General features: G+C 43.5%; 1 protein-coding gene across 2 annotated transcripts in view; it reads right to left on the bottom strand.

Annotated features, from left to right (window-relative positions):
- The window catches only part of LOC141766664 (solute carrier family 23 member 2), an 88,179-nt gene that overhangs the window by 2,465 nt on the left and 62,485 nt on the right, over positions 1-23,229 (bottom strand). For both annotated transcript variants that reach the window (XM_074633677.1, XM_074633678.1), the window contains 4 exons: positions 13,653-13,809; positions 9,935-10,188; positions 7,720-7,884; positions 4,338-4,446 (listed from right to left, as the gene is read on the bottom strand). In XM_074633677.1, the coding sequence (XP_074489778.1) occupies positions 4,338-4,446; positions 7,720-7,884; positions 9,935-10,188; positions 13,653-13,809 (685 nt within the window). The remainder of the gene's footprint in view (positions 1-4,337; positions 4,447-7,719; positions 7,885-9,934; positions 10,189-13,652; positions 13,810-23,229) is intronic.

Raw genomic sequence — 23,229 nt, 5'->3', positions numbered from 1 at the left:
AAACGTTAACTGCAGGTCTGTAATGGGTCACAAACTCCTGAATTAAAGTTGGACACGCCCATCCACAACTCGTAAATTCACAGACTTACTTTCAGCTCTAAACAGTGTCTCAGTGAGGCTTTAACACTGTGTAAAAAAACACAGACTCTTCATTCATATGAATGAGATCTTTAAGGCGGTGGGGGTGCCAACGCAGAGGGCTACTTAATCTGGACTTTCTGGATCGTATTTCATAATCTCACCAGTGCTTGAAGCAACCAACCAACAGCCCACTTCTAATCGCTCACTAAACTCTGGATAATCCACAGATTTCACTGAACAGTTTTCATTGGAGCTCAATTTTTAATCGTCATTTTGCAATTCTGTAATCACCACTAAACAAAATTCCACTCGCCTCCATTGTATTTGGCTTGCTGCAGATATCTCAGAGAAAAATATCTCGACCCTTTGCCGAGCAAAATTAAAACTATCTCCATGGCAGGATACCACTAGGGTTGTGTGAGGCTTAAGTAAGTAAGGGTAAGTATTCATGACACTTTTGAAGTGACGTTTCAAAGAGAACTGGTACATTGCATTGAGCTTCCCTTAGAGGCCACATGGCAGGTAGGCTTGCCGCGGTAGACGGTGTTACCTGTGTTGCACGGTGGTCGGGCACACACCCATTACATTACGTACCCACCGTCGTTTTGCTTTTTTTACAGAAATAAAACCCATTTAGTTCATTTTCACGTATCAATGCCGTGTTATCAAATACATAGTCGTACGATGGACGCCACAAACTGAAAGTGAATGTGTCTGCTCCGTATGGAGTCTCAGCATGGAGTCAGATTTCACACACACGGGACGAGAGAAAGTTGACAGACAAGACATCTGACAGACAAGCAAAAACGCCTATTTGCCAATATTCCAGATATAAACCCAAAGATATAAGGGAACCATAAAGTTAATGAGGTAATCGCCGTGAAGAGGACGGTGCGGTTATAGCCGGTGTGCGCAGCGGAGCAGCGCCGGGTGGAAATCTGCTGCCCAAGCAGTGAAAGCTCGACCGGAGAGGCCAGACACACAGCCACCCGACGTTAAAGATCAAAGTAAGCGGCTACACATGTTGACCGTAGTCTTTTCTTGTAAAATGTCCCGTGTGATCGGTAACACAGAAAATGTCCTCACCGTCACATCTCTAATGGCAGGCCTGGCAAAGTTACGGAGTCGTCAAAATGGAGAGCATTAGGTCAGCATTGCACGTCAACAGACGTCCATAAATTTGGACTGAACAGTTTTGGTCCAAATTGACTTCCTGTCAGCTACTGCATTAACAAACACTGCAACAGGAAATACAATGTGGCCCATTTAGAAGTTAGTTTGATCAGTTTATATTGCCAATATGTTGTTTGAAAAGGTCTATAAAGGTTGCTTGGTGGCTGAGGGGCAGCCTCTGTAATCACTAGACCACCGTGTCACCTCAATTTCATGAGTCCTAAGTTAGCCTTTCATGTGGCACCCGGTGGTTCATGTGTAAACTACAGGCTACAAAGGAGGCCTGCTCACTGTTAGGCTCCAAATAAATAGTTTATTTCTCTTTTTTTAAGGCAATGTTTCGATCTGCAAGATCTCCTTCAAGTCATGTGTGAACTGCCTAATGAAGTTGAAAAAACGTAATCAAGAGTTGCAAACAGCGCTGACATAGTTTTACAAACACACACAGGCGCACACGCCCACACATTTCCTCCCCAGTGAGGATGCAGTCAAAAGTTCAAGGCACCCACTGAGTTGGTTTTAAGTCCCACATTCTGTACATCTAAAGTAGTCTGGTAGAGCAGCAGTGTGTTTACAAAAAGCGTTGACAGGCCTCCTCCTGTGTGGCGCTATCAGCTGAGTGTTGAGGCTCGGGGACAAACTCGGGGGGGAAAGAGTGCTTTATCTGAACCGGGCAGATTACAGCCAGTGACATGGGGGTTAGCCAAGAGGATTGGAAGGTAAGCAGCCTAGACCTCAGAGACCCAGACAAACCCTCATGCCCAGTGTTGAACTCTGGATTAGCACTTTCCTGGGAGACACTCGCATCACCCGACTCATGGGATCAAGGTCTTATATGTCTGCAGAGAGGAGCTGTTTAATCTTAAGGATTGCTCTTTTGAAGGTGCTTCAAGGCGGCGGCCACAAAGATGCTCCACAGCCGATCAATGTGTCATCAAAAGTAGGGAATCATCAGCTGATGGCCGGTGATTGATCTCTGATTGGTTCTAAGATCTCTGATTGATCTGATTTGTAAAAGCTCCACATGGTCTAATTTCATTTGTTGGATTAATGTTTCGTGGCTGGATTAGCGTAATTGGGTTCTACGTGTTGCGTATATGTTTGTACGTGATTGAGTGCATGTGTGTTTTAAGTTTATGTAATGTGTGTAAAGTGGAGAATTACTTGTGTTGCAAAACAATATTTCACTTTTTTTTCTTTATTTTTTCCTCCACAGATTGGTTTTCCCAGTATCCTACTGGTTTCCTCTACCTACCTGATCAACCAGTAGTGACACTAATAAAGTGACATAATCCACGACTTTTCACCCTCAACCACTGCCATTTGTGTATACAACCAACCCAGACTAAACCCAGAATTAACCCGGATTAAACCCGGATTAAACCCAGATGGGGATGTTTGAGAATTTTGCCCTCGGTCACCCGAACACCCTAATTTTCTCCCTCTGTCCTTTTTCAAGAGCTGCCAGGTTACAAATAGATTTCACGAATAAATATTAGAGTGGTGACGTAGCAGATCATGGCAGAAGCATGGCAGCTGTCAGTCAAAAACAAAATGCATTTTCAAAGTTTTTCATGAACATGAACAACATTTTTCTGCACTCATAAATTTAAGAATTATTGGCAAAATAAACTGAGACCAGATTAAAGAAATCCTGCAAGTCAATCAGTGAAACCTGTAATCTAAAAATGAGTGAACATATGATAAACAATTATGACAAGTGATCCTACTTGTATATTATTAATGTCCATGGGGTTGCTTTTTCAAGAATGAACTTCCTTTTTTGGCAATAACCAACAATTTGCACACCCCAGCTGCTGTAACTGTCGTTTCCCCAGGTAGCTAATGTCATGTTTAATCAAGACAAGCCTGTTTGAAACGCCCTTACAGTCACACTCTCAAAGGGACTCACAACCACCACATTATTCAACTTTAAATGAATATGACAACCTCAGCCTTATACCCCAGGCAATAACAAGCACAAAGTGTGTAAAGACTCAAGATCAAGAGTGTAAGAAGTGTAAAAGGTAAGCTACAACTGTGGCAATGGTCCAGGTGAGTGTTTAGCTTTTTAAGCTATCCACCCAACAGGACCTAGAATATAGGATAAGATTGTGTGCCATGTGGTTTGACCCGACAGCCTGACCAACTGAGATACAAACCGACCGACATTTCTATACCTAAACTGCAGAGTTCAGGATCAGGTAAAACAATTAAAAAAGCTCTCCATGCCACTATCAAATCTAGGCTAAAGACTAAAGGTAACCAAGTGTTTGCCATCTGGGCCTGTGGGATTTGGGAACACCTTGGCTTTAGAAGCTTAGGCTGGCAGAACCGCTGCCACCTTTTCAAGGGTAATCTGTAAGTGGAGCTGTGAGAGCACACAGCCTTCTAACTCACTGTCAGAGGACCACATTGCTCCTCTGGATTTACAGCTCGGATGTGTCAATTTCTGGCATTGTTTGCTGATTCTATATCTTTGATTTTGGAGGGGAGACCCAAGATACATTCCTCAGCATCAGTAAAAAAGGGTTTGCACGAAATAAAGGCACACCAAATAAATATATATAAAACTAGAATGGCACTCGTAGAGTGCAGACCTCCGCCAAGGTGCCCAAGTACGATTGCCCCCCCCCTCTCCGTTCAGCTTGCGCCATCATCCACGCGTATTTTTGTTTATGTTGAGATCAGCTGTACGTAGCGGAGCATCGTAAAACACTTCTTTCAAACTGGACAGAAACACTGGTTGAACTCAACTCTAATTTCACAGTTTAATGTGAAAATATGCCGAATCTACAGTTGTCCCCCTCCCCGCTCTCTCTCTGAAGGAAAGAGGCTGGGTCATGCGTCATCACCGCGCCTTCAGTTACACTGCTTATGTGCTTTCAAGACTAAAGAAATGTGTTAATAGCGGTGGAAATAGTTGTGTAGATTTATTAACATCCTGGAGGGCTGTTCCCATTTTAAGGGGCCGGGTCAATGAGAACACTTTGTGTGCGTGTGTGTGTGTGTGTGTGTGTGTGTGTGTGTGTGTGTGTGTGTGTGTGTGCGTGTGTGTGTGTGTGTGTGTGTGTGAAAATCACCTGTGTCAATGATGCCGGGATTGGAGTGAAACCAGGTAGGTAAAACAAGACCGCTGAAGGTAGAGAAGCCGAGGATGAGCAGGTTACGAGACGAGTTAAGGTCCACATACTGGAGAGAGAGAGAGAGACAGACTTATTAATATTATAATTATTACTTTATTGTGTTATTCAGCTTCACTAAAATGTTTAGGATGATCAGGAACCTAGGGCTGCACAATTAATCGGATATTAATCTTGATTACTATTTTGGCTTCCCACAATTAAATGAACATGATCGACTGCGATATTGACTCCGCTCATAGAAAACTGTGCTGCATATAAACTCAAGCGCTTCCTAAACTAACAGCCAGCCGCCAAGGGGCGATCGGGATGGTTCGGTTTCACTTTTGGGGAGCTGTCATGCCCTGCTGTGTGTACATCCTGTAGCGTCAGCCTGTGAAAACCTTTCCTGAATTGTGCAGCTGCAGTCCAGAGTAGAAGAGTAATATACTGTATTATAGTACTCGTTTTGCTCGTCTGCTCTCTGTCGTATAATACAAAATGCTCTGAATTAAAGTAAAGAAGAAAATTAATTTGAAGTCTAATTTTGATGCAAAGATTTGTTAATTAGCAGGAATGTAGCACAACATGGAAGTGAAAGCAGTGCTCTGCTTCTTTAAGTGAAAGTGCAATTAAAAAATGGTTGTCCCTTAAATTAATGAATAATCGGGATAAAGAGTCGTGATCTTAATACTGATAAAATAATCGTGCAGCCCCCATCGGTACCTCAAATGAGATTTGTTCCAGGATTCACATCTATTTGGTCATGACAGGTCAACTCAGACCAGCCCGAGGGCAACCCTGTCTATAAATGCTCTCTGACTGATTAATTAAAGTATACAGAAGCAGCATTTATCCAGCCCCATTACACAACATGACCGTGATGCTGTATATCTGAGGGTGGGGGGTTGACACAGTTCTGCTCTACTAGCTTTCAGCTCAAACATATTTTCTTTCATTAGTCTTTCTGAAAAACTGAAATATGACACCAGGGTTTTCCGTACATATTCTAAGCTAAATCTGAGCTTGTGATTGCAAACTCTTCTTTTTTTTGTATGTATGCTATACTGTAGCTCCCATGAGGTTTTGACACCTATGACAAAGACTCAAGGGAGCTGTAGTTGTTCAATGCGAACAAAATAATCATTGAAATACGGACACTAAATCCTAGTATAATGTTTCATCTTTTTACAAAGACTAATGGGAAAAACTTGATGGAAAAAAACTGTCTGGTTGGGATTTTTGCTCTCTAAAATAATGATTTAGTGATTGCAATGTTACAAAATACATAAAAAATTATTTCTGTACTTTCAGTTTAATTTCCTGGTAAATACTCCCTTAAACTCCCAGCTGCTTGGAATCTAAAGATCCCTGCCCACTGAAATACCTTTGTGGTGCTCTTAAAGGATTAGTTTGAGTTACATTCTGAAGCCAAAAAACGTTAGAACGATTTATATTATTAAGAATAATATTTTATCAAATGTTTCTGTCAGATTTCTGCTCCAACTAACTTCCCAGTGTTTGTGTACTGGAAAGGCACGGGAGGGAAGATACTGTCAGATTTCTTTCGGAAGAGATAAGTGTAATACATTTTATTAATATGTTTATCACTTGCTGTTAAACGTCAATAAATCCCTTATCACTCTGTATGATAAAAATAAGGAACCCTGTTGACGTTTTTACCAGGAAAATTTCTTCACCTTAATCCATCCATCCATTATGTGTAACCGCTTATCCTGGCAAATACTTACACAAAAATGTCCTTTTTTCTGAACTTATATCCAAAGTTAAACATATCTTCTGATGATAACAATGTAAGAGATATCTTTGTGGGTTGTTTTAATAGGCAAGAGTGCCAAAGACTTGCCCCGGCACTCCTGCTTTAATCACACAGATATCTCGTGCCAGGAAACAGGATCACAGTTGACCATAGCTCGTTTGGTTACTTGGACGGTTTCCCAACTACACTGCCGACTAAAAGTGTACCATCCTGAGAAGACACCCGTGGATGCATTATGAACTCAACCTATAGAGGGCCAGTAACTGCCATGCTAAATATGCACGCGGAGAGAGCAATGGTATGGTATTTAATATTTGACATGCCACTGGAAATGATTTAATTCCTTTGAGAAACAGCTGAGCTTTGATCTCTGTTTTAAATAGTCACTTTGGTATTTTTTTTTCTTGTTTTTTTATATTATATATATATATATATATACACACTTATATACTGTATATATATACTTTATTTATATAAATATATATACTTTCAGCATATTATAATTCAAATGTTCTGAGAGAAAACTAAACTTCTGCACCTCCTCATGGCTCTGTTTTCAGGTTTTAAAAAATCTAGCCCGTGACGGGAGACTTTGGCCAATCACAGGTCAATTCAGAGAGAGTGTTCCTATTGGCTGTTCATTCAACGGAGGCAGCTGTCAATCACTTGCAAACTCCGATCAATTGGTCAAACTAGGCTGCGCTGATCAGAAACATCTTGTAGTGTACGGTTTAGCTGTAAAATGAGAAAGTTTGTGACCGGGTAGCCATGTTGAAATCAGTTGAGGAAATACCAAGCACCGCCCACCAGTCGGAGCAAACTTTCTCATTTTACAGCCAAACAGTACACTACAAGATGTTTCCGAAAGCATTTGAGGAGAGAAATAGGCATTACAGTAACAGAATATTGAGTCATATTTGATCAGCGCTGCCTAGTTTGACCAGAGATCGAGAGTGATTGACAGCTGCTCAGAGACGGCAGGCTCCAGCTCAGCTCTGATTGGTTGTTTTCCTCCGGTCTGTGAAATCTTGCAGATGCCTTTAGGAGCACCAGAGGACACCGGAGGACACCGAGGAACATGATTTTTTTCAGATTACCTGTCTCAAGCACTACTGTCAGGATATAGTGATCGTTTTAAAAAAACAAAACTGTTTTTTAATCATATTTGCTCCAATCCTACCCACTGCTGCTTTAATTATACTGATTTATTTTTTTTGTTTTGTTGGATTGTGATTTGCTTGTCTGCAACTATTTAATCTGTTTATTTGGATATTTTTTTGCACTTAGCGCTACCCAAATAAAGGTTATTTTTATTAATTGATCTCCATAGGAATCTTCTGTTTTTGCTTGTATTTCAGGTCACAGGGTCAGTGCCAGAGCAGCAGAACCAGCTGGAACCAGCTACTCAGTATCTAGTTTAAGGGCCCCGCAGCAGGGTGGATGTTCTGTGTGTCAGGGTCTTGATTTTCACAAGGAAGGGGGTCATCTCAATACAGGAGGTGATTTGGATAAAAGTGTCCATCAAATGAAATATGATACGTCACGATACTGAAACATGTTTACCTGGAGGTTGGATATTCCCACTGCTGCAATCATTCCAAACATAACGAGGAACATGCCTCCGATGACCGGGTCTGGGATGGTGATAAAAACTGCTCCAAATTTCCCAAAGATCCCTAGGACGATCATCAGAAGGCCGGTCGTCTGTAGAACCAGTCTGCTGCCAACCTGGCATAAAATGAGCACAGGGACTAGTTATCCTGTGCATACAAGATGGGTTAATGGGTTCCATATCATTCTCACCATGCCGGCTTTATTTTTACCCGAACGCTGTGTGGGGAAAAGCATGCAGATGTCTTAACAAGGACACTCTCAATCACATCTGTGATGGTTTTGAGTTGGATGTAGACGTCAGACAACAGAATAATGATGATTAACTTACTGCTACTCAAAAAATTAAGAATACAATTTTAATTTATTTTCATTTTTTAACTAAATAATTTACCTAAAATGTAAACCTGTACATATGTTTTATTTCTTTACAATCATTTATCGCAAAGATATGAGTGATATAATGTGCCGAGGGGCAGTTAACCATCACAACGATCTGCTACACTTAAACGGCTTTAAGTGAGAAGCATTTGTCTGTCAAGACTCAGTACATTGTTCCTGCTCTCTAAATAACCAAAAAACAGAAGCATTAGGTTTGGATGTATGTAAACAGGAGGCCATTAGCTGGTTTAAACTGTCATGTTAAAGGAATACTTCACCCATAAAATGACCATTTTCATATCAATTACTCTCCTTGTGTTACTTTGAATTCTTGAAGAAAACTTTCTTTTCTCTCACGCCTCCACAGTGAACGAAGAATCCAAAATGGAGTAAGTCTTGATGATTTGAAGTAAATGGGGGCCTCGTTTAACAACAGCAAAACTATATCAATACATCTGTTTACAAACTGTCAAATAACTCGTGCAGTATAATCCAAGTCTCATTCATCTAGTCGTATGCTCACTACTTCCCAATCACATTTTTGCTAAAACTTTACTATTCAAAACACTTCTGCATTAAGAGTCTCACACTTGCACAGGCGCACTACTCGTCCGTGTGAGTCCGGGCGAGTCTGAAGTGTTTTAAACAGTAAGGTTTAAGTGAAGATGTGTTTGGAAGTAGTGAGCATAGGACTTCAAGGGAACACTGGGTGAGGAACTGATATACAAATGGTAATTTTGTGGGTGAAGTATTCCTTTAAAGTTGTTTGAAAATGTGTGTGTAATTATTCAAGTTTTGGAGTTATTCGGATAGCATAAGGTTTTGTTTGTAGAAAAATTAAACCATCTTTGTTTTGCATTCAGCTCATTAGTCAAAATTCTTATTTGCCAAAGTCATTGTTATTCACCAGCACCAGATGATGCAGATGTAAGGGATTTTCAATTCCCACACAAAGTGATGTTAAAGCTGCACTAATCTTTTTACTAATAACTGTGAGTAATGTGACAAACCCAAACAGAATTCTAACTAACTCTGCAGCTTTACAAAGATTTTAAGCTCTTTTAACTCGTTGTTCTGGGTTCACGTAACATTTACTTTATGGTTCATTCTCATCATTAACCCCATTTCCAGCAGCGGCAGGCAGCTGCAAACTAGAGCAGATAAACCAAGTGAACTCTTCCTGCCCAGCAGAAAATTGCAGACAAAGGCTGCGGACGAATAGTATTTTTTGTTCAGGAAGGTTCCTAACTGAGTGAATCCAGGATACACTGGACCATCCTTTATGAAAGGAAAGGAGATAATGCCGTCCCACGATGTTTAATTGTGGTGGCATCCACTTGGTACCGAAGTATACTTCTTGTGTCATCCGAAGTTATTAATAAAGTTACTTTAAAAAACCAAACAAACATCCGTAGCCTAGTTTAAGTGCAGTTGGATTCACTTAGCACCGCGGTTCTCTTTTCCTTATGAATTCTCCTTCACATCTTTCCTTGACCACATGACTTTTTCCATTTAGGTTAGGGCAACTATTTGACTCGATCACAGACAAATTTAGCAACTAGCTGGTAAAGAAAGTGGAATATCTAGAAAGAGCCAGATATTTTTCTTGGGAGTTGGTGGAGACAAAAACAGAGCTTAAAGAAGAGTGAATATTATATTCATAAGGTCGGCAGAGACTCCAGATACTGTAAATAGTAATGTAGCTTGTCTAACTGACGTTCCCAACTGTTTGCTAAAATGTTATATTGTACAGTCCTAAAACACATGAGACTATTATGACATGTACCTTGGTAATGCCAAGTGCAGCGATGTTCTGGCTGTAGGAGGTGGTGCCATTTCCAGTCCCCCACAGTGCAGCCAGGATGCAGCCGATGCCCTCCACTGCGATACCTCGGTTTATGGCGTGAGTCGGTGGAGGAGGGGCGCCGGACAATCGAGCACAAGCGTAGTAGTCACCGATTGATTCCATGGTAGATGCCAAGACGCCTGCCATCATACCCAACACTGAAGACACACTCACTGTGGGCACACCCCATTGACCTATGTGTACAGAGTGGACATCGGTTAGTTTCCATATCATACAGAAACACAACTTTACACTTTAACACTGGATTTCTGCCAAAATCCTTTTTTCATCATTTATATTTCAGAGGTTTGTTCCAGCTCCGGGTGACACATTAACGGATTGTTCTACATTTAGTTTTGACTGAGGGAATGGCTAGCAGACTGCTACCAGATGACGTGAGAGGCAAAGAGGGTTCATACGATAATAAAACAAACAAACCCTTCCTCCTAAACCATTGAGGGATTTATAGACAAGCAGCAGTAGAAAACATCTGCCTGACCAAAGGTTTACATGACAAGATTTAATAACTCAACAGGTGAGTGTGGGATCACGGGTCATGGACCCCCCATGGTAACGCTTACCCAACAAAGTTCAACAATGTTTTTGGCTGGCTTCCATTTTATGACATGACATAAATTACGTTACCATAATTTACGTAATTTATTGAGCATCAGTAACTCATACATCAAGGCTTTGAATTGTAATTTCCGCTTACAGGGAAGTAACATGCCACATGGTTCTCCATCTGGACTTGATCTAGGGATGCTGCTCTCTTTACAACTTAATTTTTATGGTCTCACTTGTGGTGTGGAGGCCTCTGGCAGTGGGTTGCAATATGATGTGAATGCTTCATCTACGGTGGAAGAAGCAAAGGCAGGTACTGCAGGATCCCGGTGTATTAGATAAATCTGTTTTCATCAGCGATTATTATTACATTTCCGCCTCAGCCAAGGGTAAAACTTAACTTATTGAAATATTGAAATATCCCCTCAGGATTTTCTATGTACAAATTGCACATGAAAAAGGTGGATTGAAATATAACGAAGGTTCACTCCTTTTGTGGTTGGGCGATAGTTTCTATTTTCATATCGTCTAATTGTGGTTACTCAAGATCACCGATAAGCGATGCGATTGCCAGGGGACGCGGAGCTTTGAAATAGAACCTTTTATGCTTTTTGCAAGCAATACAGTTAAAGTTATGTGAATAAACATTTATAAAAGAGTGTGAACATTTTATTTAAATATCTTAAACATTTAAAACTATCTATTTAATACCAATGTCTCCTCTATTCATCAACGGCTCCCTTTTAAAAGTCTCTGTGTCTGTGCTTGGTGCAACTATATCACAGCTTTGTGTTCCATTTAACATCAGACTATTATCTTATCTTGAATAATCCAAATCCTATCCGACCATAACTTGGGCTCTAGCGAATAGTTCGAAGCTTCATTCATAATGTTGACATTCAAATTATTATTATTAATAACTTACAGAAACTCTCTTCCCCTCTCTCTGTCACTCTCTCAAACACACAGAGCGAGCGACGCAGCTCCTCGTCTGTGTCTCCGTCCTCGGTCCAAAAGTATAAATTAAATTGTGTAAAAAAGATAAATGTAATCGTTTCCAAAATCCACGTTTTTAATCGAACAAAATGATCTGTTTCAATCTGTATTTGTTGGCGTTTAGCCTTTCAAAAACAACATTTTCACTGCAAAGCTGATTAATGGCTTAAATCCAGAACCTTTCAAAGGTATGCAACAACATGCATTCACACAAATTGCACCAAGACACACATGAATAAACATCCATGTGTTCATATTCATAAAACCCTCTTGCTATATGTCACACATGGTAGAAGGGGTTTGGGTTCATACTCGGATAAGTGAGTGAAACCAGCAAATTTGTGTTTTATTTTATTGTTGTTGTAAATATCCTTACTCCATATCCGTTTATGCACAATGAGTAATATAACGTCCTGCCAAAAACATTGCGTACAGACATTTTAAGAGTTTGTTAACGGCGAATGTGTTTGGCCTGCTATCATATAAAAACATGTGATTATTTGTATCATTGGCACAGTTGTTCCTGTTATCATTGTAGATTGTTTTCTGGCTAAAATGAAGATTACAGGGTCGGAGTGAATGTACCATCTGCAAACAGCAGGGGCCATGTGCAAATAATCCAAAAGTCATAAAACGGATTTTGTCTGTAACATTTATGAATAAGAAAACTGACAAAAAAAAATAACCATGCAATTGAGTTTTCCAAACACCACAAATCTGGCAGAACAAAAGAAGATGTAGGGAGAAACATCACTCTTATAAGATGAAAACCACGAACCTCTAAAGGGATTAGTTTTGAAAAAGTTTCAAAAGTTGTATAATTTTATTATAGCAGCACATGCTCCATGAAAATAAGGAACACATGCTCCACATGGACATCCTGCATGAGTTGTTGCCAGTTCAACTTTAAGTCACTGCCAACTGACTAGCAGGAGGCTTCTTGTCCCAGTGTGGTTATGAAAATCTGTCATTTAATTGATCTATCATCATCATCATCATCATCCCAATTTAGAGACTAAATTATCAGGAGATGCACTTTAAGTAATTAAAGCAAACACCCCAAGAGATTCAGCGACATTTTGGCGGTTCATTAAAGAGCAGTTGTGCAACCGTCAGCTGAGCTGCAGAATGTCCTCCGTTTGCATTTTGGTTTGGACGTTTGTCAAAGATGAAATTAAAGTGAGGCTGGCAGACAAGTTGAATAAACTGTATGAACCACAGTACTCAGCAGTTTCAAACGACTGCTGACACCTGGAACACGGACGTTTATTGCAGCAAAAATTGACTGATTGTTAGTTAGTGGCACAACTTTAGGCAGCACTGATGTACCTATAGTTATTGTAAAATGCATCCTGTATATATATATATATATATATATATATATATATAAAAATAAAACAATTTAAACTTACCATGTGTGTTGCAACTAGTAAAATTACACTTCAACCAGGATAAAAAGTATGTGTTAAAGGCGAAATATCATGAAAAACTCACTTTGTCGGTGCTTGTGCTCATAAATTTGCGTAGTATCTGGAGTGTCTACCAACCCACAAACTATGAAATAAGACAACCCAGTTTTTTGTGGGCTGTCCAGATCAGAAAACATGTGATTCAACAAGCCTTTCAGATTTTGCTCCCCTTCCTATGTCACATGCAGGCTCATTAGAATATACCTCCCACAGCTTGAGAACTACCTTTGCAAATGTGCACCATATTTTTATCGCGAGCCAATAGAAGCAGACTGGGCTTTTTCAGGAAGGGGTCTTGAAGAGACAGGTGCTAGAACGGAGCGTTTCAGACAGAGGGTGAATACAGGTGTATTCCGACAGACACTATGAGACGTTAAAGGTCTCATTTTCATGTAGAAAAAATATATTGATTGTGAATTAATCATTTTAAAAATGTTGGCAGGTCCAAAATGAATGTTTTGTTTATCTCTAAGATATCTGACATTTTGTTCCCACTTCTAACGACGCTTGTGAGCCAATAGTATAACGACATTGGTATCATGGTATCTCTGTTCTAGTAGAAACCCGATACAAGTATGAACCTGAAAATAAATATGATATGTACCCTTTAAAGTATGATATGCACTTACCTGGGTAAGGCACATGGAACCAAGGGGAGTTTGTCACAGCATCCAGGCTGATGTCTGTCCTGGCTGAGAAGCCATACTCATCGGACTTTGAAGGAAAGACGTCAAAGATGGTCAGTAAGAAGCAGACCAGCCAGGCACCACACATCCCGAACAAAGCCTGGAATTAGTTATCAGATACAGAGTGTCTTAGTACATTTAAACTGAAATTCAACCAACATAAAACATTACTGAAGTTCTTTTAAAATGTTAAAGTCACCTACATGCCTAGACTCACACAGCCAACGTTATCTGATTTTTATCACAAGCCAATGACAGTCCAATCCGTCTTAAAACCAATAAATCGGTCCACTCTGACCTGCAACCAAAGCTTTTGAGTAAGAATCTTCTGGAGCATAGGTTTTTGCAAAGGAACTCCTTTATTGCATCATTTAAATAGTACAAAGATGATGTTTCCACAACCATGTTTTTTTTTGTTTTGTTTTCTTATTTTTGTTCTTTTTTTCTTATTTGTTCTTTATTTATTTATTTATTTATTAGGGCTGTCAAAGTTGATATGATAACACGATAATGCAAATTCGTTTAAACGCCACTAATTTCTTTAACGTATGAAAACAACTTACAATTTGTAGGTTGTAGCAGGCTCAGTTTTAAAGCTAGAGTGAAGATACTGGCATCGTATGAAACAAGAAAACTTAAGGAATCCACTGGTACCAACCATGTCATACTAGCTTGTCGCAAAATTTTGGCGAGGAAAATCTGGCATGGTCATTTTCAAAGGAATCCTTTGACCTCCGACCTCAAGATATGTGAATGAAAATGGGTTCTATGAGTACCCACGAGTCTTCCCTTTACAGACATGCCCACTTTATGATAATCACATGCAGTTTGAAGCAAGTCATAGTCAAGTCAGCACACTGACAGCTGTTGTTGCCTGTTGGGCTTGAGTTTGCCATGTTATGATTTTAGCTTATTTTTTATGCTAAATGCAGTACCTGTGAGGGTTTCTGGACAATATTTGTCATTGTTTTGTGTCATTAATTGATTTACAATAATAAATATACACATACATTTGCATAAAGCAGCATATTTGCCCACTACCTTGTTGATAAAAGTATTAAATGTTTGACAAATCTCCCTTTAAGGTACATTTTGAACAGATAATCGCGATTAACTATGGACAATTATGCAATTAATCGCAATTAAATATTTGAATCAATTGATAGCCCTATTATTTATACTACTGTACATATATTGTGCTATATATTGTGGCATTTGTACATAATTTACATTTTATATACTCCTTTATTTCTATTTTTCTTGTATTTTTTTATGCACATATATAAGAGCAACTGTAATGTCACAATTTCCCCCCAGGGAACATTAAAGTATTTCTGATTCTGATTGATGCTGGATTATCGCATTTTTCTGATTTCACGCATTCAACTTGAGCCTGCATGTTTCCTCATACAACACGCCTTGGGCACCGGTGTGGACTTGTGATTGCATTCATACAGGGATTATGTGGGAGCAAAGAGTTGTGAACAAGAATACTTTTATCATACGCAGGGCTCTTCGAGGAGAGTTAAACAGTAGCTCAGGGGCAGAAAAAATTGCCATCTTGACACCTTCACCTACAGGATCCAAGAGGAAGATAAATTGAATAAGATCCATAAAAGCGTCATATATGCACTAAAACGTATACATCCAAGTGGCAGAGTATGTCATATCACCACTTGATGAATAGTAATAATAATAATATATCACAGCTAAGGGGCATTGTTCAGCCCTGAGGGGCTTTTTAACAGTAGACTATGGGAAAAGGTTGAATCATACGCTTCTAGAGACTTTTAATTTGAAAAGAAATCAAATTTTATACATTAAAATGTTTGATTTTCAGCATGTATGTAGTCAGAGATGTCCTGAAGTCAAATATATCAGTCATTGTCAGGCATTATTGATTACATTTTTTCCAGCAACCCAAAAATATAATAAATGTCAGTATATGGGTGCTCTACAGTTGTAGCGTTGGCCCATTTGACCACAAAGATGCGAGTGGCGGCTGGCTTGACCGCACGTTACGGCAATACGATAACGTTTCCTGTTAGCATGCAGCTTTAGCCGTGATGTCTTGCTCTGCTTTTCCAGTCATTGTGTGAAACTTAAGGTTACTTAACGTAACCCCGGTTCTTTGATAACAGAGTGAGGTGTTTCACTATGGGAATCGCCTCGGCGTGACCAACTAAGGAAGCTCCAATGACACAACGTCTGTCATTGACAGACAGGTCGACCTGTGTTAGGGCTACGCCCCCTCATATTAACACAGTCGACCGCCCCTTACAAATCATTCTAGAACGGTTTCTTTCCGTGTCTATGCATGTAGGGACGTGCTGGTGAAACACCTCACTCTGTTATCAAAGAACCGGGGTTACGTTAAGTAACCTTAAGTTCTTTTTCTAACTTCGTTCGGTGTTTCACTATGGGAGATATAGACCACTCCCGTATTGCATACGTTTCCCGAAGCCATAAACAATAAGTCAGACAGTGAACATCACACCGACCCTGGCGTGTTTGCCTCTAGCACAGCCCGTGCCAAGGATGGCCCCGAGACATCCAGCCTGTAGAACCTTAAAAAAGTGTGAGGCGTAGCCCAGCTCGCCGCAGCACAAATGTCCTGCACTGACACTCCCTTGAACAGGGCCCATGAAGTGGCCATGCTCCTAGTGGAATGGGCCTTTAACCCCTGTGGAGGTTGCAGACCTCTACAGCCATAAGCCAGGGATATGGCCTCCACAATCCAGTGGGATAGCCTCTGGCGGGAAACTGGCTTGCCCTTGTGGGGAGTGGCCCAGGACACAAACAGCTGATCCCCTTTCCTGAAACCTGCTGATCTACTCACATACACATGCAGAGCCCGCACTGGGCATAATGTGTTAAGCCTCTGCTCCTCCACTGAGGAGAATGGAGGTGGGTGAAAAGCCAAAAGCTCCACTGTGGGACATCTGTAGGTTGACTCCACCACCTTAGGCACAAAAGCTGGATTGGGCCGTAGGCAGACTTTGGTGAGCCCTGGGGCAAACTGTAAGCAGGAAGGGCGGATGGATAAAGCCTGTAAATCACTCACACGCTTTGCTGTGGTTAAGGCTAAGAGCAACACTGTTTTAAGTGAAATAAACTTCATCCCCACCGCCTCTATAGGCTCAAATGGGTGATGAGAGAGGGCGTCCAACACGACCGACAGATCCCACAGAGGAACCAGGGGCCTGGAAACTGGAAGCTTGCGGCGTGCACCTTTCATGAAGCGACAAACTAAAGGATGTTGCCCCACCGGCTTCTCTCCAAAGCCTACATGACAGGCTGAGATGGCCGCTAAATACACTTTAATGGTAGAAAAGGCCTTACCCTTATTTACCAATTCCTGCAGGAAACATAGCAGGTCAACCACCGAACACTGAAAAGGAATGGTGTGCCTCGAGTCGCACCACTCCTCAAAAACCCGCCACTTACAACTGTAAAGAGAGCGAGTGGAGGAGGCCCTCGCACTCTGAATGGTGTCAATGACCTGTGCGGGCAGGCCTGCCGCGTTCAGGTTCCACCTTTCACGGGTCAGGCCCAGAGCGCCATGCGGTCTGGGTGTGGGTGGTAGATCTCCCCGCGCGCCTGGGATAGAAGATCCCTGCGTATGGGGAGATGCCACGGTTCGCCCACTAGAAGCTGAATTATTTCTGCTACCCAGTGCTTGGATGACCACCGCGGTGCTATCAGGATTAGCGACAAGCTCTGCTCTCTCACCCTGGCTAGAGTGGGGGAGATCAGGCTGAGAGGGGGGAATGCATAGAGCAGCACGTTTGGCCATGAGTGGGCCAGCGCATCCACCCCCAGAGGTGCATTTACGTCTGACAGGGAGAAAAACAGTCGACAGTGAGCGTTTTCCTGCGAGGCGAAGAGATCTACGGCTGCCCGGCCGTATTTCTGCCACACCTGCTCCACCACCTGCGGGTGGAGAGTCCACTCTCCGTACAGGGGGTTTCCCCGGGACAGGAGATCTGCGCCCCTGTTCAAAACGCCCGGCACATGAGTCGCTCGGAGGGACATTAGCCTCGAGCTGCTCCACATGATTATCTTCCGAGCTAACCTGTGTAACTGCAGTGAGCGAGTCCCGCCCTGGCGGTTGATGTATGCTACCACCGTGGTGTTGTCTGTTTCCACCAGGACGTGGCGACCTTGGAGAAATTGCAGAAAATGCTTTAGTGCAAAAAACACTGCCCAAAGCTCCAAGAGATTTATGTGAGCCTGAGCCAGTCTCTGGTCCCAGGTGCCATTCACTGTTCTGCCCAACATGGTCGCTCCCCAACCTGACAGGGACGCGTCCGTTGTCATGGTTACCCTGGATGACACCGCCCCTAGCGGGACACCTGACGCGAGAGCCGTCCGGTCCTCCCACGGGCGGAGCGCCAGCACACAAGCTGGCGTTATTTTCACTCTGCGGCTGAGGTGACGGCGTGAGCACAGGCGTGAGCACAGGCGTGAGCACAGGCGTGAGCACAGGCGTGAGCACAGGCGCAACGCCGCGACCCAGCGCTGAAAATCCCTCATCCATAGGAGTCCCAAATGTACGACAGAAATCACTGACGCCATGAGGCCGAGTAGGCGCAGACAGAGTCTGAACGTCACGGCTGTCCCTACCCGGAAACGGGAGAGACACTGAGTGAGGGACGCTACTCTCCCCTCCGACAGCGTGACTCGATAGGAGAGCGAGTTTATGTTGAGACCCAAGTATTCTGTACATTGTGCGGGTTCTACTCGACTCCTTGCCCAGTTTATATTGAACCCAAGATCCCCGAGATGATTTATCACCGCAGCGGAATCCCTGACTGCCTGCTCCCGTGAGTGGGAGCATATCAGGTAGTCGTCTATGTACGAGAATATCCTGATGCCGCTGTTCCGTAACGGAGACAGAGCTGCCTCCACACACTTTGTGAACACCCTCGGTGCTAATGACAGCCCGAACGGGATGGCTTGGTATTCGTAGGCTCTGCCTTGATACGCAAACCTGAGAAACTTCCTGTGTGCGGGATAAATGGCGATGTGAAAATACGCGTCCGAGAGATCGATCGTTACAAACCAATCTCCTGGACGAATAGATCGACAGAGCACTTTGTGTGTTAACATCCTGAAAGTGTACTTTCGTAGGTGTCTGTTTAACACACGGAGGTCTAAAATGGGCCGTAAGGCTGAGCCGCCCTTCTTGGGAATGAGGAAGTAACGGGAGTAAAAACCCCGCTGCGCTTCCTCGCTCGGGACGGCTCTGATCGCCTGTTTGTTTAGCAGGGATGCTATCTCGTCCTCTAGGACTAGTGCTGAATCCCCCCTGGCTACTGAAACTAACACACCGTTGAATCTGGGTGGTTTCATAGCGAACTGTAGCCTGTAACCCTGGGTAACAGTGGACAAAACCCATGGGTGAACTGCGCATGCGCGCCACTGGTCTGTCCGCGCAGCGAGTGGGCTGTGCACGCCCTGCGGTGACGTCACCTCCATCACCTGGAGGGAGCGGCCTCCCCTCAGAGGAGCGTGAGCTCCATCTGCTGGGATTATGAGGCCATGACCTTGTTTTGTTTTTATTTTGTTTTGAGGGGAGCATTTCACCCTCGGCCCTTGGCCTGGCTGTGAAAATGCACACTTTATTTCTTTCAGTGTTGAACTGGGTACAAGTGCTTGGTGACACTGTGTTACCTGCCCCCTGTTCTCTTCCCCTTGAACATGAGGGGAGAGGAACTGAGAGAGGACCTCTGGAAAACTGGAACATACCAGGGCCTCTGAAGCCTGAGCTTGGGGGCTCTGTTCCACCTCCATTCCCTTTCTTTTCTTTGAGGGAGGGGGGGAGGGAGAAGCAAGGGGTGTTAGGTCGCACGCCCCTTCTTCCCGTCCCCGGGGTGGGATGGGCGGTTTCTTGCTGCAACTGCAGCGAAAGAGCGTTTGCCCCATGGCTTAGCTTTTTCTGACCGGGGCTGCTGGCTAGTCTGTTGACCAGCTGCCTGTTTCTGCGGTCTGCGGTCCGACCCCTGTCTCTCCCTCACTGCTGAGGCTGCGGCAGCAAAGCCAGCCCTTGGTCCCTGAGGGGGGCGAGAGATGGGTCGTCGGGGTAGGCAGAGGTCAAAAGCTTCGCCCTCTTGTTTTCTGAGGGTGCTGGTCTCTCTCATTTTCTCCAGAGCTGGACCGAAAAGACCTTTGGTGGGGTCATATGCCGCATCCATACCCTCTGCCTTCTGAGCATCACTCAGGCCTGAGAGATTCAGCCACAGGGCCCTCTCACCTGAGACTGCAAGTCCCATTACATGACCGCAGCCCTGCACAGCGCCACGTGAGGAGCGCAGGATGAGGTCGTTCACAACACAAATCTCATCCCAGAGAGCAGGGTTAGGTGAACCTGAGTCCAGCTGTCCACCCATCTCCTCCAGGATTTCCGCCTGGTACGCAGAAAGCAGTGTCATTGCATTAAGAGAGCACACTGATTGCGCTGCGTACTTATACATCCTCTGGAAAACAGACGCCGTGAGGCGCTCCATTTTACTAGGAAGAGAGATGTTGGAGGAAGCTGAGAGAGAGCGACGGTTTGGGTGGAGGTGATAAGCCACTGAAGGCTCCACCGCTGGGGGTTCGGCCAGCCCCAGTTCCCCCATTCCGTGGATCTCAAGCTTTGAGTAGCCCTTGGTGGGAAGCTTACTCTTAAATGGGCTGGACCAGTACCTGCTCATTTCTTTCATGCAGGCAGGCACTGCTGGCAGGAGTTGTTTAGATGGTGGTTGGGCTGGTGGGAGCCTCTTACCATCATATAGATCTCTCTCCGCCCCTGTGGCGTCCTGGGCTGCGGGCCATTGAATCCCCAATTTGGACGCGGCCCGTTTGCAGACCTCGTATAAGTTGCTGTCCGCTGTGGGAACAGCATCAGATACGCTGGGGGGTCTGGACTGTTGAAGAGGAAATGTGGAGTCATCCTCCTCATCCTCCATGTCGTCCGTGTCGAGGAGGTCAGAGCTGGCATCGCCCTCTGCGTCCTCGCAGCCCGGCTCCACCTCGAGGAGCTCCTCGAAAAGTGGAGGCATGTCCGGGCAAACAGCGTCCATCGAGTCCGCCCAGCCGGTTGAGGCTCGCGGCTGATGGGTGCTGGTTGTGGCTTTTGAGATGGCTCCAGACAGGCACGGGTCCTGACTGCTGGCCACTGCCACTCTCAGCCTCCTTTCCAGGATCTTTTCTGGCATTGACGCACAGTGGGTACATAACTGGGGGTTAGCCAGCGATGCTTGAGCGTGTTTAGCGCCCATGCAAGCTATGCACATAGGATGAGGGTCCTTGCCCGAGATGGAAGCCCCGCATGACGCAGGGCACAGGCGGGATGCAGCCTCTTTAACCTTCGGCTCAGACCCTTTGGTGGGGGTAGCAGCCGAAGACATGGCGACTGGAAAAGGAGCGAAAAGTATAAATATTCAGCCGTATCAGGCGCGCCGCAACGCGTTAGCCTGTCGGTTAGTAGCGTTAGCAAACGGGGTTTAGCCCGAGCTAACAGCGCACCGTTAGAGTCTGCTCGCCGTGACACGTTAGCTGAACTCCGGGTACTCGGTTCGGCTAACAAGCTAATGCTAACTGAACCTAGTAGGCTCGCCTTAACGCGCTAGCCGTACGGTATAATGTTACACAGTCACCGGCTACGCCGATAAACAAATACAGGTTAGCCGGACAAAACAGCTCGCCTTAATGCGGACACTGCTCGGTTAATTATCCTGTGTAACACCACAAAGTACACTTCTCACGAAGTACTTACTCAGCAAAACCAAACTAAAGCCGGGAACTGCGTTCGGCGACGTTTTCCTTGACGGGTCGTCTGTGAACTGTTAAGCAGAAAAACCAAGCTAGCTTAGATGAGCTGAGGGAGCTATAGTTTCTTCACGGGAAGAAAAGCGAGAATGATTTGTAAGGGGCGGTCGACTGTGTTAATATGAGGGGGCGTAGCCCTAACACAGGTCGACCTGTCTGTCAATGACAGACGTTGTGTCATTGGAGCTTCCTTAGTTGGTCACGCCGAGGCGATTCCCATAGTGAAACACCGAACGAAGTTAGAAAAAGAACCCAAAGTGTTTCCATACTTTACTGTATGTGTAGTGTTTACCACGTTGGATTTAAAATGTGAGGGTGCAGGTCGTATCCACGCGAACCCTCCGCTGTTTTGTACTTCCTCGTTGCGGTCGGCTGCGGTTTGTTTTGGTTGACGGATACGGAACGGATATGACGTCACGTTACTCAGACTACAACAATAAAATACGATTCTAGCATTAAAAAATTTATTTCAAAATCATTAAACATTTTTTTTTTAAATGACGATATAAAGGTGAATCGATTTTTTTTTCTAACCTTTTTTTCCCATACACTTTTTTTTGTGTATTTCTGCTGCGTTTTCGCTTGCTCGCAACGAACTTCCACTTTACGTAGCTCTGCATGTCGTTTAGAAGGTGAATTTTTTTCGGGTTTGGTCAGCCAACTTTGTTAATTTGTATCTGTAACCTGTTCCACGTTGGCGGAGGTGATCCCCCCGTGACCCCGTCGCTAAGCAGCTATGACAACACATTAGTCTAACGTATTTTTCTCAGATGTGGAGTGATACTGAAAGTGCAAAAGAATTAGATGTCATAGCACTGGCATGTGGGTAATACATCACTGCTATGTACCAATTGGATAACATGACTTGAGCTACCCGTTATATAATACAGGGTGTTTGCTATCTGCATACAGTAGATGGACTCTTTCCATGCTGCTGTATAATCCCTGGCTTCTGCAATTTATGCTTTGTATGGCTTCATTTGAAGATTGGACAATAAATACTGATAAATAGTTTTAAAAATGTTGTTTACTGTAAGATTAAGAGACCTTCAGGGTGTTTTGTTAGCTTTTTAGGCTTTCACGAGCTGTGAGTCATTCGGCCAAAATGTGTAGAGCTGCCGTACATAAAGCATTCCAGCCCTGAAGCCAAACTGACTCAGACACTTTTAGTTCTCTGGAGGAGCCTCAGCATTCAGCTTTATGTTTTATTAACTCTTTTACACCATTATTTATTGAGTCTGCATGTTATTAGCATGTACTTTATGTTCTCTTTTATCACCATCCCTCTAATCTAATCATTCCCACAATTTCACACCCAGGAGCTTCATAGCATGGCCTACCAACATTCAGGCTGCTGCCACCACTTGTTTATTTTGGCTGTTGTTGAAAGAGAAAAAGAACTGTATTAATCCTCACTTTAAACTGAAGTCATTTACTTCACTGAAACATTTAATTACGACGACATCACCCAAATACGTCAATTAGGGGAACGAAAAAAAAACAGACTGGACAGCGAGTCCTTCTCCCCACAGCGTTCAGGCAGCCTCTCACTGCAGATTCAGACCGTGCCAAAGTAACCAATGCTATAGTATTCATCGCTGCGTATGTGTCCACACTCGATCGTAGACAAGACAATATGCCAGTATTTGAGTGCCTTAACTGTTAAAATAAGATTTATGGCAATAATGAGCAACTGCTGAATGTT

The sequence above is a fragment of the Sebastes fasciatus genome, chromosome 4, assembly GCF_043250625.1.
Source record: "Sebastes fasciatus isolate fSebFas1 chromosome 4, fSebFas1.pri, whole genome shotgun sequence".
NCBI lineage: Eukaryota > Metazoa > Chordata > Actinopteri > Perciformes > Sebastidae > Sebastes > Sebastes fasciatus.
Note: the sequence above shows the minus strand (reverse complement) of the source record. Positions and strands in the feature narration are given on the sequence as shown.